Source organism: Apium graveolens, chromosome 4, assembly GCF_009905375.1.
Source record: "Apium graveolens cultivar Ventura chromosome 4, ASM990537v1, whole genome shotgun sequence".
Classification (NCBI taxonomy): Eukaryota; Viridiplantae; Streptophyta; class Magnoliopsida; order Apiales; family Apiaceae; genus Apium; species Apium graveolens.
Genome location: NC_133650.1, coordinates 294,322,002 through 294,339,047, shown reverse-complemented (window position 1 = coordinate 294,339,047; position 17,046 = coordinate 294,322,002). Strand labels below are relative to the sequence as shown.

The 17,046-nt window shown below is 36.0% G+C and overlaps 2 protein-coding genes across 2 annotated transcripts; both read right to left on the bottom strand.

Annotated features, from left to right (window-relative positions):
- Positions 1 to 315: 315 nt before the first annotated feature.
- On the bottom strand, positions 316 to 912 carry LOC141717227 (uncharacterized). The gene has a single exon (XM_074519319.1). The coding sequence runs from the start codon at positions 694 to 696 to the stop codon at positions 490 to 492; it is 207 nt and encodes a 68-aa protein (XP_074375420.1). The 5' UTR covers positions 697 to 912; the 3' UTR covers positions 316 to 489.
- A 3,466-nt stretch (positions 913 to 4,378) lies between these two features.
- LOC141719847 (uncharacterized) lies at positions 4,379 to 5,314 on the bottom strand. The gene is made up of 2 exons (XM_074522213.1): positions 4,960 to 5,314; positions 4,379 to 4,875 (listed from the first exon to the last, which is right to left on the bottom strand). Exons 1-2 carry the CDS (start codon positions 5,312 to 5,314, stop codon positions 4,379 to 4,381), a joined length of 852 nt encoding a protein of 283 aa, XP_074378314.1.
- Positions 5,315 to 17,046: the final 11,732 nt, after the last annotated feature.

Here is a 17,046-nt window from a genome sequence, read left to right as displayed (position 1 = left end):
GGTGGACAAATTATTAATCTCTTATTAAGTATGAACGAGACACGCCCCCATTGAAAAGTATTAGTGCAATTAGGAGCCACTTTTAATGTGGCTTCTTCTCACTTTGACAATTCTCTCAGGGCGCCCAAAGATTATATCTATCTCAAACTTTCAGTGTGTCATTATTAGCTGAAAGCACCCTTGCACCTCATGCCTCATAAACAAATTAATCCAAGACATTAATATCTTTAGATCAAACTAATTGCTTTTTCAATGTAATTTATTTTCTTTTCATTATAACCTGTATATTTATACCATATCCACAATTTTCAGGAAACAACGACCTGGTTTACAAAAGTAGCGAAAACATCAAAATTCTAAATCTGCATAGCTAATGCAATATCTGCTGTCGTATGATTAGGTGTAATATTACATAACGCGCAACAATATTCAAAAACTGAATTTGTAGGACATGTGTATGCGAGTGTGAGTGTGAGTGAGAATGAAGGATCATTTGTAAGACTTGAGAGTTGCTCCGCAGTAAGTACAGACAATAGCTTTCCAGGTTTCCCAATAAAGCGGGATGTTACAAAATCTTGTGGAGACTTGCATGTCTGCAACTTTGGCACCACAACCACACTTAGAACATATCCCTGCCACCGGTTTCGCCCTCCTCAGCATCCTTCTCTGATCCACCAAGAAGCAAAAACACGCCATTGATGAATATCGATTGATGTTCTCCTGATGTTTCTTCTATTTATGTTGCACCTCGATGACTTCTCTGTTTTTTTTGTTGGCTAAATGATAGCAAGACTCTTTGTGTTGTTTGTTGGAGAGCAGGAGTGATGCTCGTCTTGTTTATATTCTACATTGTAACTTCTTAGGATGACTCACAATGGACGTACCTGGAAGGGGGCTATGTTGGGGCCATTTAATTAAGTACATCTATATATCCCCCCACCTTGTTTGAATCATTCAGAACAGACTCGAAATTATATGTCATGTGGAATTAGCAGTAGCTCATTGTAGTAATTGTTTGCGCACATTCCTGTTTTATGTTAGTATAATATTTCACTATTTAATAATCGGTTACGGCAATTCAATTTACTCATACAACGTTGTTGGGTGAATTTTAGAATGTGAGAGTTATCAAAAGAGTTGCGATATGTTACTGAAATGAAATTCGAAAGGAAAGTATTATCGGTTGGTGTGTCACTCAATTAACATTTCTAGATTACTGCACATAAAGCACACCAAATGAGAAACTTGAAAATTATAGTAATAGTCATTCCTATTATCAAGAACATGAACCAAAAATATATCTGTTCTTCACCTACAGGCTACAGGGTAAAATTAATAAAGAACAATAAATTAGGGAGAAAGATGGGCAGCTCTTTTGCCATACCTAGCCCTTACGGGGGGCCTTTTTGTGATGCAAAGGGATGAGCTGAACTTGTAGCATGATATGCGCCGCCCTACATTGTTCAAAGTACCCAGTAGTGTGTACACACTTATGTTATTTATGAATTGCATTAGCATGTCCTTTCTATTCCTTCGTTTACAAAATAAGGACATGGTCAATGAACGCAACATACCAAAGTAATAAGTCGGTCATTAATAGAAGGGTAGTTTTAAAAAGGCTTAATGATATTTTCAGCCCTGAGTTTTGCACCCGTGCACCCTCCCGATATCCAAACCATATATTTTAACCCTTGGGCCGAGTTGGGTCGCTTTAACGTTGGAATCTGGCTGGGGTATTTTGGGCAGAAACTTTCTACTTTTCCTTCCTAAAACAGAGAACACTCTCCCGCCAACAACAACCCTTGTAGTTATATATAAATATATATGGTAAATTATAGCAAACAACTTCTCATTCTTGAAATACACAGAATATGGATCCCCATTGTTGGTGTGGAAGAGCTGCCGTGTTGAGAACTTCATAGACCGATGCTAATCCGGGAAGAAGGTTTTGGGGTTGCTTTCGATATATGATAAATTGTGTGATATAATTAGTAGTAGTTTGTGATATATTTTGTGTGCTTAATACTTTTATTTGCAGGAACAAAGAAGTAATGCTTGTAACTTCCATTTGTGGTTTGACCCCCCAATGTGTCAAAGATCAAGAATGATAATTCCACGACTATTAAGGAGAACTGAAAAGCTAGAAGAAGAAGCGGAGAAACTTGAAGTTGTTGTTGCTGGAATGAAAACAAAACGAGGAAGGAATGTATTTGTTTATGTTACTGTGTTCATGTTGTTAATCTTTGTACTGATGATGAAGAATGATGGGGAGGTTGTAGTGAAGAAACAAAATGAACTAGTTTAATTTTGTTAAATTTCTTACCTATGTACTACAGATGCTTGTAATGCAAGTATGAATGAATAGCAAGAAAATTAAGCCCATATCAAAGTTTCAAACTTAAATTAAGCATACCAAAGTGAAATCAAAAGCTGCAGTTCAGTTTTGCAACACATCATAACAAAAGAAATCAGGTCTTTAAACGTAAACAAAAGCACTGCTTAATGTCTGAAATTGAACAAGATCAACTTAAACAAAAGAGCATTCTTCAAGTGTCCTTGTCCTTCCCTTTTCCTGATTATTTTTCCTTGGCATCATTCCTCAAATTCTTTCTTGTTACCTCAATAGCAACTCTCAAAGCCCCTGAAGTTATGACATTTTTCCCACGAGATAGGAAAGGTGCAGATTTCAGCTTTATTTTTCCAATTATGGTCTTGAATTGCTTCACATGTGGTGGCATTTGTTTCCCCATCTTCACTGGTCCTGTGTATGTGTTGTGTAACTCTCTAGAATTTGGTCCATCTGCCATCATTGTGTCACCATCATCTTCATCAAGACATACAGGAGTATCACTTGTATTTTTGAACCTTCCAAAAGTTGTTTTGATGTACAATCTATTACTTCTTCTCACATCAGGTGGAGAGGAAGCCCTAGCAGCTCTGGATGTTTTATGTGCCTCAATCTTAGAGCTCATTTCAGCTTTTATCACTTTTCTTCTTTCCTCTTCAGCAACTTTCTGAGGGACTAAGTCATCCAATATTTGAGCTTCTTGCTGTAACTTAAATATCTGAGCCTCCTTCTGCAGTTTTAATTTTTGAGCTTCCACTTGGTACTTCAAAGGCTGGGTTTTTTTGGAGTGCTTGACTTCATCAACTTTCTTCTTCATCTTTAAGTTATTGACTTGTTCCTTCAAAGGTTCAACTACTTCCTTTTCCTTCACCTTTTCTGCATCAATCTTCATCCTCTTCTTCATTGCTTTGATTCTTTCAGCTGCCGGCATAATAGGTGAATCCAGAGTAGTTGTAAGTACTCTGTGACCCCTAAATTCTCTAATTTTCCTTGCTACTATTTCAATTGGGGCCTCCTCATCAACAAAAGGTTCATACACCATATTTTCTGCAGTTGTTATTTCTTCAGCAACCTGGCTTGGCTGGGTGACTGGTGGACCATCAAACTCCACAACCAACTCATTATATGCAGCTTGCATTTCCTCCTCTTCATGTTCATTGACATTATCCTCATCAGGTGCTTGAATCCTTGGTTGTGCAGAACTTGATGCCTTAGGGTTAAGATCAGGGCATGTTCTTTTGTTATGCCCTGCTTTCTTACACTTCCCACATCTACATTTGAATACAATAAAATTAGTCTAAGTCTAACATTTGAATTAAAATTACAAGTTTTGAAAGTAAGCATTACCTCACAGTCATCTGAGTAGTCCTGCTTAATTTTGTCACTCCATCATGTACAATTACTTGGGCTTCTACTGGTTCAACTCTTCTTCTTTTTTTGGGTCTCCCTGGTTGCTTCTGAACAGTAGGTGGTTTTAGCACCAAACCAGATTTTGTCCAATACTTATGTCCATTCATAGGGTAAACTATTCCAGAGTAAGCCTTTTTGTATGCATTGGCTGAATACAGTTGGTCCACATAATCCTCTACATTGTAACCTAACCTATTCAGACAACTTATAGCATGGTGTAAAGGGATCCCAGTAAGGTCCCATCTTCTACATCCACATGTGGATATTCTATTGCCTATGTGAACAGCAAATTTAGAGCCATTAACAGTTGTAACTTCAAATTCATCATACCCAGCATATGAACTATAACAGCCTCCACTCCATTTCTTAAATTTATCTAGCAACTTATAGATTTTTCGTGTAAATTTCCTATTATCCCTACCATTTAATTCTTCTTTTTTACTCTGCAATCTATTCATCATGTACTCTCTTATCATTTCAAGCATCACTAGTATACCCTGATCCCTAGCCCATATAAATGCATCTATTGAAGGACTCAAACATGTTGTTCAACAGAAGATCACATTTGGTATCAGTCTTAAAATGAGACATTGTCCAGTGATGGAAAGTCACATTTGTTAGTCATTTCCAAGCTCCTACATTTTCCTCCTTGACAATGTTCATGGCATTCTGAAAGGACTCTACATTACTTGCCCTATCACAGCTCCATAACTTCTCCTTAAGTGACCTACCCCCATATTTTTGCTTGAAGTTATTATGCATATGCCTAACACAATATCTCTGCTCATCCATTGGTATCATTTCTTCTACCACATTTAACAACCCTTTTTGCCTGTCACTAATGAAAGTCCACCCATCCCTAGTCCTAATATCAAAGTCCTGAACTAGTAAAACAAGAAACCACCTCCATGTTTCTAACCTCTCAGCTTCTACTACTGCATATGCTAAAGGGAACATACAGTTATTAGGATCAATGGCAACTGCACACAATAACTGACCTTTATACACTGTTTTAATATGGCATCCATCTAATCTAATCACCTTCATGCACCCTAGCTTGAATCCATGTTTTAATCCACCAAGGCAGATGTAGATCCTCCTAAATTGACCAACATTTCCTGCAACAAATACAATGTAAACATAATTTAGCACAAAAGAAAAACAGATCTGAAAAACAAATACCAATAAAATACATGTCAGACCTAGTTCAATGTCAATCTCAACTGTAGAGTTGGGATTTCTTTTCAAAAGCTCTATCTTGTAATCCCACAGTTTCTCATATTGCTCCTCATGTGTGCCATTGATGGTCTTCATGCACTTCCTTCTTGCTTTTCTGAGAATATGAGCTGGGAAATCAATTTGCAAATCCTTCAAGACAGTCTTGTGGAAAGATTTGATAGGCCAAGTTGGATTTATCCTGAATTCAGGCAGATACTTCCTTGCTAGAAAACCAGAGTTAATAAGGGGAAGACCTCTTTGCTCTCTCAAACATGTGTGGTATGTAAAGACACAAACAATAAAAGCATAAGTTATGGTCACCAATAGTAAAAGATACATTATAACATTAGTAAAAGACTAATATGTACCTGGTCCCACAGTCTTTATTTGGATGCACTTGTCAAAATTTAATCCTGCATAAATGAACCAGGGGCATGGATCCTTACAAACTGCTCTGACCCTAGTTCTATTACTCTTCACAAACTTTACTACCCTCCCTTCAGTATAGGAATGCTTCATTATGGCCTCTCTGCATTGATAATGATATGTGAAAATGGTCCCAACAGTCCACTTTATATTGTCACTATCCTTAAATAATGGAAATGATTGCCTTCTCTTGAAGGGCATCAAGTTCTTTCTCCAAGTCATTGTCTGGCAAACTCTATAAGTCATCACAGTCACTTTTATGTCTTTCCCCTTCACTTTCATCTCCCACTTTCTTACCTAGTCCTAGGTCTTCTCTGATTCTACCTACCCATTCCACCCCCTCATCAATATTGTTAGCAAAAAGCATGTCATCATCAATCATAGAATAGTCAGAATTATCAAAATTATAGTCATCAAGTTCATCACTCCACTCCCCAACATCATTACTTCCATCTCCTTCAATCCTTTGAAATAAATTATGATCTTCAAATGAGTCTAAACTGGTTTCATCATAATGCTTGACATAAACATCTATCTTGTTATTATTTGTCCTAGCAAGCCCTATCATATCCTCTATATCAGTTTGACATTTCATTAGAACCAGACCATTTTCCAAATCTTTACTAGGATTCCTATAGTACATACAAAATAGTCCACTATGACCTATAGCTTTAGTTCGAGCTCTCAAATTATCATAAGTCAATTTCCCTTCAGATTCAAAATAGTACAGTGTCACTCGACCACCAATATATTCAGTTCGTGGTTCCCATTTTAACCTCCCACCATGATATAAGGTCAAATTTATGATACCATCACCTTCAATTGCAAAATAAATCAAGTATAAGCACATTTAACAGCGTGGATACATAATTAAACCTCTACAAAAATACCCACATAATTATCACAACATGCAACATCAATATACTTCATATATACACAGAACCATCTAATATTTAACAAGATAAGTAACATTAAAGGCTAACTCATACAAAAAAACGATCAATTAAAAATCAGAATGATAGTTTAAGAAATCATACCAGTAGAGAGTTCATCTGAATCGCCCATGATTTCAGACCACTAAACGCCGTTGATTAGATGAAAATCAGAATAAAAAAGGTTAGATGAAAGTGAAAGGGTTGAAGGAGACGAAAAGATAAGGGATTTTATGTTCTATACTTACAGTGTCGGAATATCGTGTGTTAAAAGACTGAATTAACCCAGCCGATTTGGGCTGCTCTGTAACGTTAATAAGGCCCAACTCGGCCCAAGGGTTAAAAGGTATATTTTGGATACCCGGGGGGCGAAAATGTATGACTTTAAACATAAAGGGTTTATTGGTGCACGGGTGCAAACCTCAAGGCTAAAAAGGTCATTAAGCCTTTTAAAAATACCGATTTTCTTCTGGTTACCATTGTTTTATGACATCAGATTTCCATCCTAGTTTCATCTAAAATGTGCACTTTTAACCATAAAAATACAAAACAGGTGAACATTAAAAATGTTTGGAATGTTAATACCCAATGATGCGTGATTCAGTCTTGTCACTTCAGTTTTTTACCGACCTCTGTGGTAAGCATGTGAACCTTTGAATCTGTATGTTCCTGTGATGAGGGAACTTCACCTTGCGAATCTGTAGCATGTGAACGAAGTGCAGGTTGGATAACCTCAAGAAGACACGTTATTTAACAGCTATAAAGTGGATGATAAATTTGCAGTGCGAAACATTGTAAAAGATGATTTACTGGCCAATTTAAAATGGAACTCTTCAAGAGAAAGAAGAGTAGGATTTCTTCTGAGAAGCTATGTCAAAATGGGAATAAGAATAAAAGTAGCATCAGAGCTTTTGGAAGTCGCAACTGGGAGAAGTTCTTCGTTTCCTCATCGATAAAAGTAGATCAAGAGAATCGCAAGATCACCAAGAAATATGCCTTTAATTCTTCAATTGTGTCTCCTTTATCATATATGACTTTGTCACGATAATGAATTGGACTGCCTTTAGTCCATTGAATGTACATTTCCCCATTTGGATATAGCCTATAGGCGCAGGTTAGTTCACTTGAGACACCATTCCTGAAGTCTAGCTTTTCGTAGTTGTAAATCGTTCAACTCCTTATACACATTTTTGGGGTTTTGTTTAGTGGTGATGGTTAACATGCTGAGGGTGCAACTAATAACTTGCAACCAATGGCCTGATGCTGGAGGGTGAAACAGTAGCATGCTGCTGTATTGTTTGCAATTTGCATTAAAAAAACTACATTATCTGACTATCTAACGTAGATAGTATCACTAACTGATCCTAATTTGAACTAAAATAAAAACATAGCCTGCAATCGAAAATAGTCTGCAATCTAAAACTCCCAACTTCTGAGCTAGGACCATCATAAACTTCCTGTCGACTTCTCTCTGAGTATAAGTCTTTCCATGAATACTCAATTCATTTAGCAACTTGTTCAGTCTTTCAAAGACTCGTGTTATACTTTCTCCAGGAAAGGACTTAAAAGCCTCATATTGTGAAGTCAAGATATCCACTCGATTTTACTTGACGTCTTCAGTTCCTTCCATAATCAGTTCTATGGTCTCCCACATATGCTTGACACTTTCACAGACCATAATTTGGTGACTCATATCATCATCCATTGAATCCACCAAAATAAACTACATGCTTTCATCTAAAGCAATTAATTCATTATCAACAACAGTCCATTCTGATTCAGGATATGACATTCTTGAATTAGGGATCTCTAGATGGTCCTTCATAGGCACATGTCTTCCATCAAACTACCGCAGCCCAATAGCCCCACCTTGGTGCGAACCTTTGGCTCTGGTACCACTTGTCGGTGTTAGAATATATATATTTATTATATATTATTAGTGATATATTATATTAAGGGTGTTTTCATAATTTAGCTTGTAACAATTTATTATATAAACATTGAGACATGTATCCTGATTATTAAGTATTATAATAAAACCTCAGTTCTTTATTTTGTCTCTCAACTTTTATCATGGTATCAAGATCTAGGTTATGGATAAATTAATTCGTTGATTGCTTTAATTTATTTGAGGTTGTTTTTTTTATTGACATGGCTTTCGGTAAAGATGATTATCTTTAGTCGATTAGTGTTCAGTTGGATGGTACAAATTATTCTTATTGGAGTTATGTTATGAAAAAAAATTTACGTGGCAAAACTCTGTGGAGTTATGTTCGTGATAAAGATACTAAGACTAAACCAGCAGATGGTAAGACCGATGATTCTGCAAAAGCAATTGAGGTTTGGGAGGCTGATAATTCGAAAATTATTACATGGATTAATAATTCTGTTACACATTCTATTGGTGCCCAGTTGGCAAAGTATGAAACGGCTAAAGAGGTATGGGATCATCTATCCAGGTTGTATACACAATCCAATTTTGCTAAACAGTATCAATTAGAGAAGGATAATAGTGACTTCAACAACAAAATATGTCTATTCAAGAATTTCATTCTGCCATGTCTTCTTTATGGGATCAACTTGCATTGACTGAACCAGCAGAATTGACTGCAGTAGCTGCTTATGTCAAGAGACGAGAAGAACAACGTTTGGTACAATTTTTAATGGCTCTTCGTTCTGATTTTGAACCTTTGCGAGGGTCAATCTTGCATCATACTCCACTTCCATCAGTTGATTCTGTTGTTAATGAACTTTTAGCGGAGGAGATTCGTTATCTGGTACTCCTTCTATTTTTGTCGTTCCTCCACGATCATCCGGTGGTATTCAAAATAGGTCTATTCGGCCTCTTCAAGATGAATGTTCTTATTGTATAGATAAGGGTCTTTGGAGATCTTCGTGTCCTCAACTATTGGCTATGCAACAACGTACACCTCAACAGTTACGTCAGCAACAACGACCTTGGACATCTCGTTCACCTCAACAGCAACAACGTCCTTGGACACCTCGTTCACCACGTCAGTCTCAGCACCCTTCGGGTCCCGTTACCTGGACACCTCGACCGCCACCCGCTACTAATTCAGTTACTGCTCCATCTTTGGATCCTTATATGCTTGAGCAGTTTCAGCAGTTTATCGCTTCTCAACCATATGCTATGTCTACATCTCCTTCACTAGGTTTGTCATCCTCCACTTCATCAATTATATCTTCTTCCATATGGATTTTGGGTTCAGGTGTTTCTCATCATATGTCTCCAACTTTATCATCGTTTATATCTTTGTATTCTACCGCATCTTTGTCCATTATGACTGCTGATGGTTCTCCCATGTTATTGGAAGGTGTTGGTTCTGTTGTCACACCTAACGTGTCCCTATCTGATGTATATTATGTTCTCAATCTTAAGATGAATTTGGTTTCTGTGAGTCAGTTTTGTGCATCTGTATACTTACTCTCATTCTCTTCTTCCACTTGTTGTGTTCAGGACCCAAGATCTCAGAAAGTGATTGGGATAGGTCGTAGGCAAGGGGGACTCTATATTTTGGATGAACTGAAAGTCTCGGATGTTGGAGCTTCTACTATTGATTTTCATCTTTTCGTTTGAGTAATTCTTCGTCAGATTTTTATCTTTGGCATTCTCGTTTGGGCCATGTGTCTGCCCCTCGTTTACAGTATATGGTTTCTACAGGAGTTTTAGGACATTTAAAAACTCATGATATTTTTTATTGTAGTGGTTGTAAACTGGCTAAATTTGATGCTTTGCCATTTTATAAAAGTGTTTCTTTTACTGTTGCACCTTTTGATATTATTCATTCTGATGTGTGGAGACCTTCACCTGTACCCACAAAGGGGGGTTCTAGATATTAGTGTCCTTTATTGATGATTATACTTGTTTTACATGGGTTTATATTATGAAACATAGGTCTTATTTTCTTGATATATACAAGGAATTTCGTGCTCTTGTACATACTCAACATTCTGCTGTTATTAAATGTTTTCGTTGTGATTTGGGGGGTGAATACACTTCTAATGAATTTTTCCAGTTACTTGCTTCTGATGGTACTATACGTCAAACCTCGTGTACAGACACGCCTTATCAAAATAGAGTTGCTGAAAGAAAACATCGTCATATTGTAGAAACAGCTCGCTCCTTCTTGTTGTCCGCTCAGGTTCCTAGTGTGTTTTGGTGGGAAGCAGTTCGTACTGCGACCTGTGTGATTAATATGATTCCTACTTCTCATAATTCAGGTTTGTCTCCTTTTCAGAAATTATATAAGATGTTCCAGACTATTCCTTATTGCTTGTTTTTGGTTCCACTTATTTTGTCCTTCTCCCACATGTAGAGCGTAAAAATTAACTCCTAAATCTGCTTTGTGTGTTTTCTTGGGTTATGGTATCAGTCAGAAAGGATATCGTTGTTTTGATCCTGCTAGACAAAAGTTATATATTTCTCGTCATGTTGTGTTTCTTGAGCATATTCCATATTTTTCTATCCCTGCTAGTTCTCATAATATGACATAGGCAGATCTCATTTGTATTGATCCTTTTGACTCAGATGTTGAGGAAACTTTGCCCACAGCTCCTAGTACTTCAGTTCCTGAGACATCTCAGACTCCCCCATCTTCGCCCCTGTCTACGACTACTCAATCCTCTCCAGAGATTTTGGATCCTCCTCCTCTCACTCGTCAATCTACTCGTATTCGTAACTCCACTCGACTTTCTGATTTTTCTTATTCATCTTATTCTCCTTCATTTGCCTCATTTGTTACATCTATTCACGGTTTATCTGAGCATGTTTCCTATAGAGATGCTGTTTGTGATCCTCTTTGGCAGGCAGTTATGGCTGAGGAACTTACTGCTTTACATCAGACACATACATGAGACTTGGTTCCCTTACCATCAGGGAAACATGCTATTGGTTGTCGTTGGGTCTATAAAATTAAGACCAAATCTGATGGTTTCGTTTAGCGCTATAAGGCTCGGCTTGTTGCTAAAGGCTATTCTCAGGAGTATGGTTTGGATTATGAGGAGACCTTTGCACCTGTTGCAAAGATGACGACGGTTCGTACTCTAATTGCAGTTGCTTCAGTTTCCAAATGGAACATATTTCAGTTAGATGTTAAAAATGCTTTCTTGTATGGTGATCTACATGAGGAAGTTTATATGACACCTCCTCCTGGTTTTCCTCATCGGCTTGATTATGTTTGTCGACTTCGTAAGTCACTATATGGTCTACGATAGACATCTCATTGTTGGTTTAAGAAATTTTCCACTGTACTTATTTCACTCGATTTTCATTCTAGTCATCATGATTCTGCTTTATTTGTTCAGTGTACAAGTGTAGGTCGTATTCTCTTGGCTTTGTATGTTGATGATATGATTATTACTGGTGATGATTGTGCCGGTATTGAGTCGTTAAAACGGGAGTTGGCTCATTGTTTCACTATGAAAGACTTAGGTTTGCTTCGTTATTTTTTGGGGATCGAGGTTGCTACTTCATCACATGTTTATCTTTTATCACAGTCTAAATATATTGCTGATTTATTTGATCGTGCTCGCCTTACTGATAATAAGATTGTGGATACTCCTCTTGAGATGAATGTTCGATATTCTTCATCTGATGGTCTTCATTTGGCGGATCCTACTTTATATCGTACTATTATGGGTAGTCTTGTTTATCTCACTGTTACTCGTCCAGATATTGCGCATGATGTTCATGTTGTTAGTCAGTTCGTCACTTTTCCTACTACTGTGCATTGGGGAGCTGTTCTTCGTATTCTCAGAAACCTTCGAGGGACTCAGTTTCAGAGTCTATTGTTTCCTTCTACTTCATCTTTAGAGTTGCGTGCTTATAGTGATGCTGATTGGGATGGAGATCCAGAAGATCGCAAGTCTACTACTGGTTTTTGTATTTTTCTTGGTGATTCTTTAATTTCATGGAAAAGTAAGAAACAAGATGTTGTTTCTCAATCATCTTCGGAAGCTGAGTATCATGCAATGGCTTCCACTACTTGTGAGATTGTTTGGTTACGTTGGTTGCTTGCAGATTTGGGTATTAAGCTTACGCATCCTACTCCGCTATATTACGATAATAAGAGTGCAGTTTATATTGCTCATAATTCTGTTTTTCATGAACGCACTAAACATATTGAGATTGATTGTCATGTTACCCGTCATCACTTGCAGCAGGGTACTATCACATTACCTTATGTCTCTTCTTCACTTCAGATTGCAGATATTTTTACCAAAGCTCATTCGATTTCGCGCTTTCGGTTCTTGTCTGAAAAACTCTCAATGCTTAATGGTGCAACATCGTGAGTTTGAGGGGGGATGTTAGAATATATTATGTTAAGGGTGTTTTCATAATTTAGCTTGTAACAGTTTATTATATAAATATTGAGACATGTATCCTGATTATTAAGTATTATAATAAAACCCTAATTCTTTATTTTTGTCTCTCAACTTTTATCAGTCGGGTCGTGAGCAAGCCGTAACTCCACATTAGTATGCTATTGTCCGCTCTGAACCGAGCCCGCACGAATTTTTTTTAAGCACATCCCGAAAGTTCTCACACTAATGGAATTAACTGCTTGATCTACATACAAGAAAATTATCTTTTATCTCATCGATGTGGTACTTGGGTTGACACTACCCAACAAGCACCCACGGATATATTTTTACTGGCAACAAAACCAGTGAACAGTTACCTCCAGTTCTAAATCAGGCTGAAAAATTTGAAGTCGAGCTCCATTAGACTTCCCCTACAAGTGATTTTTAATTTTTGCTTTCAGAACCTCAGATAGAATTTGAACCATGCCCAACTGAGCAAAATCACACTGACTTATACAACTCAAACCCAATGAAAGTAAATGCAGGCTATGAAAATAAACAAGTTTATGCAATTTAAATTTTTTAGTCTATCTCTGTAACCCTGCTAGTGAAAACTACTACAATACATTAGACTAAAATATAGCAATACAGTTATAAATTTTCAAAATTCATAAATAATATTTAAATTATATATTTAAAATATAATATTTATTTATTATATTAGTAACCGATTCGATTCAGTTTTTATCGGTTCGATTGAAATGTATAACTGGAATCGAGACATTTAAATCGGTTCGATTTATATTTTTCGGTTTGGTTCCATACCACTTTTATTTGTATCGGTTTTGTCTGGTTTTTTCTGATTTCGATTTTAATTCAATTTTTTGCTCAGTCATAGTTTTATGCTAGTTTGTTACTTTTTAGGGCGTTGGCTTGCTAAAAAAGAAAAACTTTAAGATCTCATGTCCCTAACATATTTATATTATCTATACGGAAAATAATTTTTTTGCCACTCAAATGTTGAATCTATTAGAAAGTAACAACTCGGCTTTCAAATCATTAACAACCATTAACATTACATTTATTTTAGCTTCAAGTCATTCTATCAATTATTTGGTTAAATAATGTTGATGTAAACGTTAGTGTTGAATAGGTTGATGATATAACATAACCGAAAATAAATTATTAGGAAATAATCACTAAACTTCATATAATTTTACAAAGATATCACTTTATTTCATCCATGTTTACCACATATACCCATTCGCCGCTTTACCTCTCAAAATACTCATTTGTTACGTCCTTTCCAAAGGCATATCCAAGTATATATAAATCTATCGAGCATGCATAGTACGTAAATGGCGGTGATCTAATCGGCCACGTATACATGAAATATACACGCTTCAATCACATGCTTACAAGTTATAAATATAAAATATATATCTTTTTATGGTACGCTTTGCATGATAACTGTAATAACCCGAATTTTTTGGACTTTGTAAAACGTTAATGAATAGTAATTCTGACGATCAATGAAAATTTTTATGACCGCACCATATACAAGTATTTAATTTAGTTTCCGAGTTGATATTATGATTAAATTTAATAAACGAGTGAATGTAAAAGTCATAAATTCTATTTTGCAATATTTTCTGAATTTCATAAAATCGTTCGAGTACTTTCAAGTCTTCGAAAATATTATTTCAACTTATTTTGAATATTTTGACGATAGTGTCAAAAGGAACTCCCCCTTAAATTCTTATATGTTGACAACGGTCAACTCATATTAACGTAATATTTCCTCCAAAAATTCCCCGAAGTATGTATATATATCGGTATGTACCTATCAACAAGCAGTATGTTTAGGAAACAATACAAGTTCCAGATATATGATAGATTTCTTAAAGGACAAGAAGGGATAGACTCCAGTACTTTGTGTACTAGGGAGACTCCTAATTAATTTCCGCATGAGAAGGTACCATGTATACCGATGGACATGCGAAGTGTGCAAAATATACCCGGGAGAAAGGGGAAGCATATAAGCCCAAATGCGGCCACAGCAACAACCGGTAGTAAGGAAGTCGTCCTTCTACTAGTAGAGAACAATGATAATATTATGCTATACGACTAATCATCGTATAGTAGGGGCTCCGGTGAATGTCCTAAATCTTCCAATTGAATTGATATGCAATACTGTAAATCAAGCCTAGGTGCTGGGTTCACTAAGACTATTCGCAGAATAATTGAGTAACAAAAGATGTTGTTTCAAAATGGGGGTATATCACCAAGAGAGCCATTATCCTGAGTATATAATACTATCGGCTGTATTGGCAAGATATTTTGATATACATAAATATTTGAACTGATTTAAATAGAAACAGGTTTATACCACCGAGATTTTAAACTTTTTATTATACGATAAAGTACGGAATATTATTTTACTTTAGCAGTCATTTTCAAACTGTTTTATTTTATTTTTGAATGTTATTGCTCACTCTTGCTTTATTTAAATGTCAAAATACAGTAGATAACCAATATTTCGGTAAGGAAGTTAACCAACTGCAGTATATGGAAAACACATAAGCTTTTCGTAAACTCATTGCAGCCTTGCCTCAGGTGAGCCAGAGTATTCAGATAGGATTCGGTTATTATTAAAGATTACTACAACATCATGTAGAAGTTGTGAGTAGTTGTGTAAGGTTCTAGAATGTATATTTGGTTTATAATAACAGATCATACATATTGTATATCGTTTCTAAGGCCATAACTTGTGTGTGTGAGAGTTTGGGGTCTATGATGTGGTTTATTGGATTATTGAGTTAATATAGGTTTCAGATAATTGGATGAATAAGTGACGACCCAGATTCATGATCCCGAATTTGGGGCCGCTACAATAACATAACTAAATGGTATATAATTACATACGACATATTTAGTAGGACAAATTTGGCGCCTTTCTGGTGTATCCAGACAATACCCCTTGAACTACAATGAATTTGATCAACACTCCTCCTGTGTTATGTGCTTATGTGTCGATGCTCATTTATGTCTGACGAGTATGGTGAGCATTTTGGGCAGTAAACGACGGGTATTTTGAGTAACCCAAAATGGTATTACTAAGGTAATTTGAAAATAAAATAAAATAATGGTGTGATAAACAACAAGTTTATATATAATATACTTCCCAATCTATAAATAAATAAAAATATATATGTGTGCGTCTATATATATAATTATCAATGATTATATTTTATTAAGTTTTTTACCTATCATACCTCGTCGAATGTTTAAACATGTATCAACATTAATTTAATGGACATATCATTCATACTTAACGGAATGACTAAAAGAAAAAACTCATGTAACATTCTTGACTATTTTAAATTATTTGAATGTTTATTAAGTCGACACTTTCTAATATTTTCTAATAGACTTAATAGTTGAGTGATAAAAAATCTATTTTCATTCCTCTTTATTTTTTTATCAAAATAATTATCTTAGAACTCATCACCCTCCATACTTTTATGATAACCTTTAAACTCAAATGAAATCTTTGATGAATAGAACACAATAATATGAATTAATCTTGATTCATAAATGAATTCAAACAAAAAAGCTATTTAGAAAAAATACTGTTTTGATTTTGGTAGATGGACACTTTTCACACGTGGGACCACTTTTGCTGGCATGGCACAGTTTTCTTGATTGCCACGTCAACAGTGGGACCCAGCTTGTGCCACATCAGCAATGAGTCCCACCGGTGCCATATCAGTACGGGTCCTACATTGTCACGTCAGTAGTGGGGACCACATAGCCACATCAACAGGGTCTAGTGCAACACTAAAGGGAAATACAACATAAAGAGCATGCAACATTAAAATATGAACAAATGTAACACTTTTAAGAAGAAAATTTGGAATGACAGTTCTATTTATGTAGATTTTATTTATAAAACCAGAATTAAAAACCAAAACCAAAACCTCCACAATTGCGCCATCCCAATAACATTTATAAATCACCACCCCCAACAATCCAGACATAACTCCATCACAGCCATACCCATTCCAACACCATTATACTCCTTCAAACATTAATACCATACTCCTTCCAACGAAAATTTATAAAAAAAGCAACATAATGATATTAGTCTAAAAGTAGGGTAGATACATAATGATATTGCTAAACATCAGTGCCTGGTTGAGTCAGAGGAGTGTAAGTTTCATCGTGGTCACTCGATACCGTAACACAAAAGTCTTTAATAAGATCCAGATTAGCTTCCCCTAGCCTTTTCATCAGCCTTGCATTGTTCTCCTGCATCATTTGCCTTATTCTGGCCTCAAAATCGACCTCGAGATCTTGCTTTATTTATTGTGGTCAACTCATGTGTAG